This window comes from Arachis stenosperma, chromosome 10 (genome assembly GCF_014773155.1).
Source record: "Arachis stenosperma cultivar V10309 chromosome 10, arast.V10309.gnm1.PFL2, whole genome shotgun sequence".
Classification (NCBI taxonomy): domain Eukaryota; kingdom Viridiplantae; phylum Streptophyta; class Magnoliopsida; order Fabales; family Fabaceae; genus Arachis; species Arachis stenosperma.
This window is the reverse complement of record NC_080386.1, coordinates 13,453,699-13,465,455: the sequence shown is the minus strand read 5'-3', so window position 1 is coordinate 13,465,455 and position 11,757 is coordinate 13,453,699. Positions and strand designations below refer to the sequence as shown.

The 11,757-nt window shown below is 39.5% G+C and overlaps 1 protein-coding gene across 1 annotated transcript; it reads left to right on the top strand.

The window, feature by feature from the left end:
* Positions 1-8,134: 8,134 nt before the first annotated feature.
* Positions 8,135-10,770, top strand: LOC130954741 (uncharacterized). The gene is given in 5 exon segments (XM_057881506.1): positions 8,135-8,276; positions 8,279-8,390; positions 9,114-9,243; positions 9,330-9,644; positions 10,255-10,770. Coding segments are annotated over 5 exon segments (903 nt in total). The 5' UTR covers positions 8,135-8,203; the 3' UTR covers positions 10,528-10,770.
* The last annotated feature ends 987 nt before the right edge of the window (positions 10,771-11,757 follow it).

The window sequence follows — 11,757 nt, the reverse complement described above, 5'->3', positions numbered from 1 at the left end:
TGAGGAAGGAGAGGGATCACCTTAAGGAGGAGGAGGGTAAGTTGCGGGCTCAATGTACTTTGGAGGCGAATTTGAGGAAAACGGCACAAGACAGCTATCACAGTTTATTTTAGGATATTGTGGCCGTGAGGAAGGACTTGCTAAATTCTCGGAACGCATACGCCGAGTTGGAGGACTCTAAGGATTTATTGAGTCTCCTCCTCGAGATCCTCCGAGTTCGTCCTCCGTTCCTCCTCCTGGCCCTGGTGGTGGTGATTCCTCTGCTTCTCTGAAAAGATAACTTTATTTTTTATGGCTATATGGGGGCTCGGCTTGTGAGTCCCCCCTTTTTTTTAAACTTATTTGTTGTTGGTTGTGTGAACAATTGCCTTTTGGCCTTTTAAGGCCGTAAACAAAATATTCTGATCTGTGCCCTTTTTTGGATAAGGGTTTTTAAACAAAAGTGAATGCCCCTTTTTTGGATAAGGGTTTTGAGTTATCTTGTGCGTTTTGAGTTACCTTGTGCGTGTATGCTTTTCTGATTTCCCCTTAGCTTTTTCTTGAAAACCTTTCTTTTTCGGATTTCTCGTTTTTCGTTAAGGACTTTCGTGTCCCTTTAAACTTTTCTTGGGTTTTCCTATCTCTTTTTGTATTCCTTTGTACTCAACTTTGCTTTTATGAGTTTTTCGTGACTTAGGTTATTTTTGCGATGCGTTTTTCTTCTACTTGGTTTTATACTTCGATCTATGGATCGAAGTGTTTCCAAGTTTTCCTACTTGGGGTCTCGTTCCGACTTATGAGTCGGGTTGGTTCCCGAGTTTTTACGATCGACTCATATAACCTCTTTACACCGACTTGTACCTCGTCGTTTTATCCTGACGACCATCTAGGTCGGTTCATGGGATTTTCACGTTTTGTCGAGCTTAAGTCGGCGCGTTTCGTAGAAGGACTTAGAAAAATAAAGCAGGATATTTATAAGAGATTGCAGGATATTTATAAGAGATTATGAATGAAAAAGATCTTTATTAATTAGGGAGGTACCTTCTTTTGCTACTAAGGGTCTTGATAGCTTATTTTTCCCTTAGTCTCTACTACGATGCCTCGTTAAAAACCCTTCTCCATAAAAAACCCTTTTTGGGAAAAAATCATGAAGTTGGGAAAAGAGTACATCAGGGAGTAGAGTTCGCTTTTAACTGTAGTACCTTTTCATATTACAAGCATGCCACGACCTTGGTAGCTCAGTTCCGCTTAGGTCGATTACTTTATAATAACCTTTCCCTAATACTTCTTTGATTTTGTATGGTCCTTTCCAATTTGCGGCGAGCTTTCCTTCTCCCGATTTGTTGACTCCAATGTCGTTTCTGATTAGGACCAAGTCATCTGTAGCGAATGCTCTTCGAATGACTTTCTTGTTGTACCTTGTAGTCATTCTTTGCTTTAGCGCAGCTTCTCTTATCTGGCACTTTCTCGGACTTCGGGGAGCAGGTCAAGCTCCTCTTTGTGTCCCTGTATATTACCGACCTCGTCATGGAGAATTACCCTTGGGCTTTGCTCATTGATTTCTATTGGAATCATGGCTTCTACGCCATAGACTAGTCGGAAGGGTGTTTCTCCTGTGGCGGATTGAGGAGTTGTCCTATAGGCCCATAACACCTGAGGGAGTTCTTCAGCCCAAGCTCCCTTTGCTTCCTGTAGTCTCTTCTTGAGTCCGGCCAGTATGACCTTGTTAGCTGCCTCGGCTTGCCCGTTGGCTTGTGGGTGCTCCACCGAGGTGAATTGGTGCTTGATTTTCAGACTGGCTACTAGACTTCTGAAGGTGGCGTCGGTAAATTGAGTTCCATTGTCTGTCGTGATGGAATAAGGTATCCCATACCTTGTGATGATGTTTTTGTAGAGGAATCTGCGACTTCTTTGAGCGGTGATAGTGGCTAATGGTTCTGCTTCTATCCACTTTGTGAAGTAGTCTATTCCCACAATCAAGTATTTGACTTGTCCTGGTGCTTGGGGAAAAGGACCTAACAAATCCATTCCCCATTTTGCAAAGGGCTAGGGAGAGGTGATACTGATGAGCTCTTCTGGTGGAGCTACGTGGAAATTTGCATGCATCTGACATGATTGGCACTTTTTCACAAAGTCTGTGGCATCTTTCTGCAAGGTCGGCTAGTAGAATCCTGCTCGAATTACTTTCCTGGCGAGTGACCTTGCTCCTAGATGGTTTTCGCAGATCCCACTATGTACCTCCTCCAACACCTCGGTAGTTCTTGAGGTCGGTACGCACTTTAGTAATGGTGTTGATATCCCTCTTCTGTAAAGGACATTTCTCACCAAAGTATAATGTTGTGCTTCCCTTCGAATCTTTTTAGCTTTTTTTTCCTCTTTAGGGAGGATGTCGAATTTCAGGTATTCGACTAAGGGATTCATCCATCCGAGGTTTAATCCGACTACCTCAAGTGTCTCTTGTTTATCTTCTGTTTTTGCTACCGAAGGTTCTTGAAGGGTTTCTTGAATCAGGCTTCTGTTGTTTCCTCCTGGTTTGGTACTTGCTAACTTGGATAGGGCGTCCGCTCTGCTATTTAGATCCCGAGTTATGTGTTTGACCTCAGTTTCTGCAAAGCGTCCAAGGTGTTCCAGGGTTTTTTCCAAGTACCTTTTCATATTAGGGTCTTTTGCCTGATATTCTCCGCTTATTTGGGAGGTCACTACCTGTGAGTCGCTGTAGATCGTCACCTTTGTAGCGCCGACTTCCTCTGCTAACTTTAATCCGGCAATCAAGGCTTCATATTCTGCCTGATTGTTTGAAGCTGAAAATTCAAATTTTAAGGAGACCTCTATTTGGGTTCCTTTTTCATCTACCAATATTATGCCTGCGCCGCTCCCTGTTTTGTTGGAGGATCCGTCTACATAGAGTTCCCATGTAGTCGGCTTTTCCTCTTGTTCTCCTGCATATTCTGCAACGAAGTCGGCGAGGCATTGGGCTTTTATTGCTGTCCGAGTTTCATACCTCAAATCAAACTCGGAGAGCTCTATCGCCCACTGAACCATTCTTCCTGCAACGTCCGTCTTTTGGAGGATTTGCTTCATAGGCTGGTTTGTGTGGTCTCTTATTGTATGAGCCTGAAAGTAAGGTCGTAATCTTCGTGAGGCTATCACTAAGGAGTAGGCAAACTTCTCTAGTTTGTGGTACCTTAGTTCAGGGCCTTGTAGGACCTTACTGGTGAAGTAGACCGGGTGTTGTCCGACCTCGTCTTCTCTTATCAGGGCTGACGAGACAGCCCTGTTTGCTACGGATAGGTATAGGACGAGGTCTTTTTCCGGTATTGGTCGGGTCAAGATAGGAGGTTGGCTTAAGAACCTTTTGAACTCTTGGAATGCCTCCTCACATTCCATAGTCCAATCGAATTGGCATCCCTTCCTTAATAAGGAAAATAGTGGAAGGGATTTTAGCGCCGAGCCCGCCGAAAATCTGGAGAGGGCTGCCAGTTGGCCATTGAGCTGTTGGACCTCTCTCAAACAAGTCGGGCTCTTCATTTCTAGGATGGCTCTGCATTTATCGGGGTTGGCCTCAATCCCCCTCTGTGTTAGCATGAACCCTAGAAATTTTCCTGCCTCGACCGCGAAGGCGCACTTTGCGGGATTTAGCCTCATCCCATGCGACCTTATAGTGTCAAAGACTTGTGAGAGGTCGGTTAAGAGGTCGACTTCTTCCTTGGTTTTTACTAGCATGTCGTCGACATATACTTCCATCAAGCTCCCTAGGTGGGGAGAAAACACTTTATTCATCAATCTTTGATACGTGGCTCCTGCATTCTTTAGTCCGAATGGCATGACCACGTAGCAATAATTGGCTCTCGGCGTGATGAAAGATGTTTTCTCCTGGTCGGGTTCATGCATCGGGATTTGGTTATATCCCGAGTAAGCGTCCATGAATGATAAGTATTGATACCCCGAGCTGGAGTCCACCAGGGTATCAATACTTGGTAGGGGATAAGGGTCCTTCGGACATGCCTTATTCAAGTCGGTATAGTCGACGCACATTCTCCATTTACCATTCTATTTTTTGACTAGCACTACGTTGGCTAGCCATGTTGGGTATTTGACCTCTCTAATAAAGCCGGCTTCCAGGAGCGCCTGTACCTGCTCTTCTACTATTAGGGCTCGTTCCGGGCAAAGCTTGCGTCTTCTTTGTTGCACAGGTCGGGACCCTGGGTAAACCGAGAGTTTGTGGGACATGAGCTCGGGATCAATCCCGGGCATGTCGAAAGCCTTCCATGCGAAGAGGTCAGAATTAACTCTCAGGAGTTCACCCAACCTTTGTTTTAGGGTTTCCCCTAGGTTGGCTCCTATGTAAGTGTTTTTTCCTTCTCCTCGACTTGTATCTCCTCGGTTTTTCCTCCCGGTTGGGGTCGCAGCTCTTCTCTGGTCCTTGTACCGCCTAACTCTATGGTGTGGACTTCTTTGCCCTTTCCTCTCAGATTTAGGCTTTTGTAGCACTTCTTGCCAATTTCTGATCTCCCCTCACCGTTGCTATTCCTCCTGGGGTTGGGAATTTCATGCAAAGGTGGGGAGTAGATACCACTGCTCCAAGTCGATTAAGAGTAGTCCTGCCGATTAAGGCATTGTAGGCTGACCCCTTCATCGATGACTATGAAGTCTATGCTCAGAGTCCTTGATTTTTCCCCTTTTCCAAAAGTGGTGTGAAGGGGTAAGAAACCCAGTGGTTTTATTGGCGTATCCCCTAATCCATATAAGGTATCGGGGTAGGCCCTCAACTCTTTTTCCTCTAACCCTAGCTTGTCGAAGGCGGGCTTGAAAAGGATGTCCGCCGAGCTTCCTTGGTCTACTAGGGTTCTGTGGAGATGGGCATTGGCTAGGATCATAGTTATCACCACGGGATCATCGTGCCCGGGAATTATCCCTTGCCCATCTTCTTTTGTGAATGAGATAGTGGGGATGTCGGGTGTCTCTTCCTCGACTTGATAGACTCTTTTGAGATGTCTTTTGCGAGAGGATTTAGTGAGGCCCCCTCCCGCAAATCCTCCCGAGATCATATGAATATGTCTCTCTGGAGTCTGCGGTGGTGGATCTTTCTGTCCATATCTCGCTTTCTTTTCCCGTGGGTGTCCGACCTTTCCATGAGATATCTATCAAGCCGACCTTCTCTGGCCAGCTTTTCTATCACATTTTTGAGGTCGTAACAGTCGTTGGTGGAGTGACCATATTTTTATGGTACTCGCAGTAGTCGCTGCGGCTTCCCCTTTTTTGTTTTAATAGGTCTAGGGGGTGGCAGCCTTTCAGTGTGGCAAATCTCTCTGTATACATCCACTATAGAAGTTTTGAGAGGAGTATAAGAGTGATATTTTCTGGGCCTCTCGAGACCGAGTTCTTCCTTCTTCTTGACTTCCCTTTCCCTCTCTTTAGATGAGGGAGGGGGTCCAGGTCGCCAACTCAGGTCTCTTAATTTCACATTCTCTTCCATGTTGATGTACTTTTCGGCCCTTTCTTGTACATCGCTTAGAGAAACGGGGTGCCTTTTAGATATGGACTGTGAGAAGGGACCTTCTCTGAGCCCATTGACTAGCCCCATTATGACTGCCTCTGTGGGCAGGTCTTGGATCTCCAAACATGCCTTATTGAACCTTTCCATATAGGCTCGCAAAGACTCTCCGACCTCCTATTTTACTCCCAAGAGGCTCGGTGCATGTTTTACCTTATCTTTCTGAATTGAAAACCTCATCAAAAACTTCCTTGAGAGGTCTTCAAAGCTGGTGATTGATCTTGGTGGGAGGCTATCAAACCACTTCATTGCCGCTTTCGATAAAGTGGTAGGAAAAGCTTTGCATCTCGTAGCGTCGGAGGCATCAGCTAGATACATCCGACTTTTGAAATTGCTTAGATGATGCTTTGGGTCTGTGGTCCCATCATAGAGGTCCATATTAGGGCTTTTAAAGTTTCTTGGAACTTTTGCCCTCATTATGTCCTCGCTGAAAGGATCCTCTCCACCCGGGAATTGATCTTCTTGGTCGTCGCGGGAGTTGTGACCCTTGAGGGAGGATTCTAGCTGTAAGAGTTTTCTTTCTAACTCTTTTCGCTGTTCCATCTCCTCTTTGAGGTACCTTTCAGTTTCTTTCTGCTTCTCCCGCTCTTGCTCCAATTGTTCTAAGCGACTGTGGACTAACCCCATTAATTCAGTTATGTGGGATGGTCCACCTTTTCCCGATTCTCGCTCGTCTGAGGGCTTAGCCTTCGGGTTTTTTACCCCGGAGGTGCCCTCTCTATTCTGATCATTAACTTCCTGGTGGAGGGTTACATCCACATTGTCGTTACCTGCGTTCAGATTCTCTTCTTCGGAATCCGTTTTCGCATGTACTTCCTCGTGGGATCTATCCGCCATCGATGGATGATCTCTCGGGTCCCCGGCAACGGCGCCAATGTTACGGTGGGTAACCGGAGATAAATGCAATGGATGGCGTTGAGGGGTCCAAATGTATGAAGGAGGAGAATTCCGGATGGGTCAGTAACTCGGGAGACTCCGTCCGACTTGCGCGCGCGAAGGAATGGGGGGTGGTACCTGCAAAGACACTCCGATGCTTAAGTTAGCAAGAGTGTGAGCAGGTCTAGAGAGTATTGGGCTTAGAGATACCTGAGGGGTGTCAGTGTATTTGTAGTGGTGAGCCAATAACCACCGCTGGTGTAGTGCCGTATCTTTAGGATATTAACCGTCCCATTATCTTGGGGAGGTTAAGATATGGCTTTAGGAAGCGGTTAGAGAGATTTTAGGGGCGGTTACTCATTTGAATGAGTGTTTATCTGCCAGCTAATCTCATGTCCGACTTCTTTAACGCAGGTCGGGACGAACACCGACTTCTTATGTGAAGACCGGCGTTTAGTAAGGCTTAATCTATTGGATTGGGCCTTTTAATTGGACCTGTGCCCTTATCATTGGGTCAGGGTATGAACAAGTATTAAATCAAAAAATACGATGTAAAAAAATACTAAATTAACATTTTTACGTTAATACTTAAAATTTTAAAAAAATATAACATATTTGATTAAATACTCTTATATACAGTCACCAAAAAAACTCTTATATATATAATTTTATTTTGCTAATTTTTATATGTTAATTTTATTTAAAATAATATATATTAATTTTATTATAAAATTAATTAATAAGATTATTCAAATATCTAAATTAAAATAATAGGATAATATAAAAAATTATTTAAGTTGATATCTAATTTAGTAATTTTTTATCTAAAAATGATTTTGAGTAGTATATTTCAAATCATATTTATTTTACTATAATCTATTTTAATATAAAGATGATCAAATATAAATCACTTCAATATAAACTTACTTTTCATCAAAATCAAGTTTACAAAATCAATTCTATGCAAACTACTGTTTACAAACTGTAATCCAAACACACACTTAGAACAAGGTCTTTAGAGGCAATTTATGTACACGTGTCAGGCATATAAGGGATAAAACATTTAAAGTGTCCATGCAACATCCAAAATGGATTGGATGTGGAGAAGGACCAGTGTATTTGGATTAACTTTTACAAACAGATGTTAATATAAATATAGTTTTATAAAATTATTTTTGATTAAAATTAAATTATTGATAATGCAATTTATACTTGAATATTTTTTTGTCAAATGTAATTTAAAAAAATAAATATTATTTAAAATAACTTAAAATATAAAATTACTAAATAAAATATTCTTTTAATATAAAAAATCAAAATAAATAATTAACATCTTATTATTATTTTATTATATAAGAAATATTAGAAGGTCATCATAATTTATTGTTTTTCTTTTAATTAATTATTAATGTTTAAAAATATGAAATAAAATATGTTATTAAATTACTAAATTAAAAAAATTAAATTAAAAATATTGAATTAATGATTAAGTGATGGCTAAAAATAATAAATTCTAATAATTTATCTCTTAACATATTTTCAAAAATGAAAAGTAAAAAATTGTTAGTTCTATTTAAAATAAAATCTATATTAATTAATTAATTAATTAATTAAATACTATCCGAACACAAGAGTAAGGCAGTAATAACATTTTGATTAGTAATTTATAGGCAGAGGAGAATGGATCGGACGTGATTAGATTTTAAATTCAAATATTTATGAGTAAGTAACATCAATCTCCCACCTCTTAACATTAACATTCACATTCACTGAGAGTCACACAGAAACAAGAGAATGCAGAGAAACACGCCGGCGAGAAAACCACACTCTTCCACCTCCGATCTCCTAACATGGTCGGAAACTCCTCCTTTCGTCGTTTGCATTGTTCTTTATTTATTTGTTTGCAGCCTTCGGATAGAATAAGCAAGGTGCTCCATGGAGGCCAGCTCACGGAGGAAGAAGCTCAGGCTCTTTCAAAGAGGTAAATAAAAACGCTCTTTCTCTCAAATCAGATCTGTTTTCAGTTTTGTTTTGTTCTCTGTTTTTGATTTCTTCGTTCTCTGATCTGATTCTGTATATGTTGGTTTTGCTGCACCGATCTGTTTTTGGAAACAGAAAAAAATTAAATGAAAAGTGAAAACTCGTAGGAGCTAAGGCAGGATTTTTTTAAAAAAAAAAACAAAAAAAATGCGTTGCTTTTTAGCCTGAATTTTTGTGTGACGAAGACGATGAAGAGATAAATTAATGCCTTGCAAAATTGTTTGTTTATTATCTTAAAGCTTTGGTTAAGGGAACCTTAATATTTTTAATAAATTAAACTTATGTTCTTTTTTTTTTTCTACATACGTTGGTGTTTTCAGGGTTTAGCCATGATAGAACACCGAAAGGTTTTTTAATTCCTTGTGCATGTGTGCTGCAGTATGTAATCCAGGAACTGCAAACTGTTTTGCTGGATTTATGTTTTCTTTTTTCATTTTATTTACTAGTTTGAAAGCTTTATGAGAGGAAATTACTTTAAACAACTTTTTTCCCTCCCATGTTTTACCATTTAACTTTAAAAGAGGGAAAACAAAGTAGCAAATTTCCTTAGTTTAGAATGAAAGGGAAAGAGAAAATAAAGGGTTCCCTTAGCTATTCAGATTATGACTAAATCTAAACCCTGTTGTCAAAACTCAAAACTGACCTCACATTGTGCATCTCTCAGCAAACCATGCTCAGGGTATAAAATGAAAGAGATGACTGGAAGTGGTATTTTTTCGGGAAATGCCAGAGATTCGGCTTCAGAAGCCAGTTCTGCAAATTTGAATAACAAAACAAGCATTCGCATATATCAGGTATGCTTATATAATTTCCTTGGCCTGCGCCACAAATTTTTTCGGATCAAATTCCATAGTGACAAGAGTGTTCTTATGTTATTAAGCAAGCACTTAATGGAGTTAGTCAGATATCATTCAGCACCGAAGAAAGCATTTCACCCAAGAAGCCTACCGCTATACATGAGGTTGCAAAGCAACGGGAGCTGAGTGGGACATTGCAAAGTGAATCGGACTCTAAGATTAAGAAGCAAATATCAAATGCCAAGACCAAGGAGCTCAGTGGAAATGACATATTTGGCCCTCCTCCTGAAATTGTGCCTCGCAAAGTGGTAGCTGCACGCACTTTAGAATCAAAAGAAAGTAAAGACATGGGAGAGCCTCTTCCAAGAAATGTCCGAACATCAGTTAAAGTTTCCAATGTAAGTGTTTTTTGCTTATGAAAATGAAAAGAATAGTATTGCATGATTTTGTATTGGGTAAAATTGAAATCTAAAGAATCGTGATAAAAAGTTTAATCCCTTATTACAAAATGGTCATCAATGTGGAATGGACTAGGCTTCTCATGCAGAGATTAATTTTAGCCTTTCAAGGTGCACCAACTTTTTGCTTTTTGCTTTCCAGAAATGCAAAATTCAATTGATGATCACTTCTATAATCTAATTTTGGCAAGAATTTCAGTTTAGATTTTACTCAAGGATTGTGATTGATAATCATAATGCAGTTGTAGCTCATTAGGAATGCAACTTATTGAACTATTAAATTGGGTTGGAGTCAGATTGAACATGCATTAAACATTCGGACTTCAATCAGTTTGTCTTATTGTCGTGCGAGTTTCCATAATTCAATTACTGTTTCTAGAATATGTATTCTGACATAACTTGTAGTCAGTTTTACACGTTCCTTTCTTTTTGTGGGAGTAATTTGAGCTTACTTAATGTGCTTTTCATCAACTCATATTGCTCTATGGACCATAGTTATGAGCATGACTGCATCTTTTTAACATCCTTTTTCATTGCTCTTTTTCTGTAGCCTGCGGGTGGCCAAAGTAACATCTTATTTGGCGAAGCGCCGGTTAAGAAGACAGCAAAGAAGATACATGATCAGAAGTTTGCGGAGCTCTCAGGCAATAACATCTTCCAAGGAGATGTTCCTCCAGGATCAGCAGAAAAGCATCTGAGCAGAGCTAAACTCAGAGAAATCACTGGCAGTGACATATTTGCTGCTGGAAAAGCAGAAATCAAAGACCCTGTTCGTGGTGCACGCAAACCTCCTGGTGGAGAGAGCAGCATTGCCTTGATCTAAAATTTTTAGAAGATATTAATTTGATGTAGGTGTTGTAGAAATATTTCTGTATCTTAACTCAGGTTTTTCTGTTAGAAGGGTCAGTGTGTTTTGATCATGAAGCATTGTTGTTTGTTAGTAGGTTTCAGAGGACTTTCCAACTATTAAGTATGGATGTGAGACAAATCGTAGTTTTAATTTTCATCATTGATGAATCATGGAATTGGTCCTCATTCCCTATCGACCATTTTCCATTTTTACTTATCCCGCCTACCTAAACGCGTTATACAAAGTAAAAAAAAGATGAATATAGATTCTCTAAATTTTGAATTTTAATTTTAGAGAGTAAAGTGTGATTTTTTATTTTTGAATAATTTCTCTCGTATATTTTTTTTTTGTCTCACTAATGAAATAAATGGTAAGAGATAATATTTTACCTTTTAAAGTGAAATTTAAAATTTAGAGAATCCAAATTCAAAAAAGATAAATCCAAAAGTGGAATTGTAGTGTGTTTAAAAAAAATTAGGCTCAAATAATTTTGTGTGCATTACATACACTATCTTTATGGAAAAAAATGGATTGTTACATACATAAAGTAGAGTTCAAGCTCTCGATATTTGTTTAAGCAAATGAGCAACTAATCTAAATTAGTACCATTTTATTAAAAATATTACTACATAATATAATTTTTTATCAGAATATTAATAAATATTAATTTTATTATATATATATATATATATATATATATATATATATATAATTCATACTATGGCTTAAATAACTAAAGTCATAAGCCAAAAGAAGTCAATCCATCATTAATGTGCCTTAAAGTTGTTCTATTTTAAAAGGATCAGTCCCTAAACTAAATGGGTTAACATACGCGACTTGCTTAGGATACGAGTACTCAGACTCGTGTTCAATCCGACTTGCATGGCAAGCCAGATCTTGCTATCTATTGGTTTAGATATCATTAACAGTTCAACCCCTATTCTAACGTGGGATAACTTTTTAAATATTGAGGAAAAAACTATCCACTATTACTAGTGGAGAAATTTATGAATAATGGTCAAGTCATCATTTCACTCTATAAATATTTCATCAAATTTAGGTATTTCTCAATCCCAATTCACTAACCTACTTTAAATCCTTTCTAACTTAAGTATCGAAATTCCTTGCAGGTATCCATTACCACCGTCCAGGCGAGCACGTAGGTCAACCTACCGTTTCGGCAAACAAGTCGGAATCTTCGTC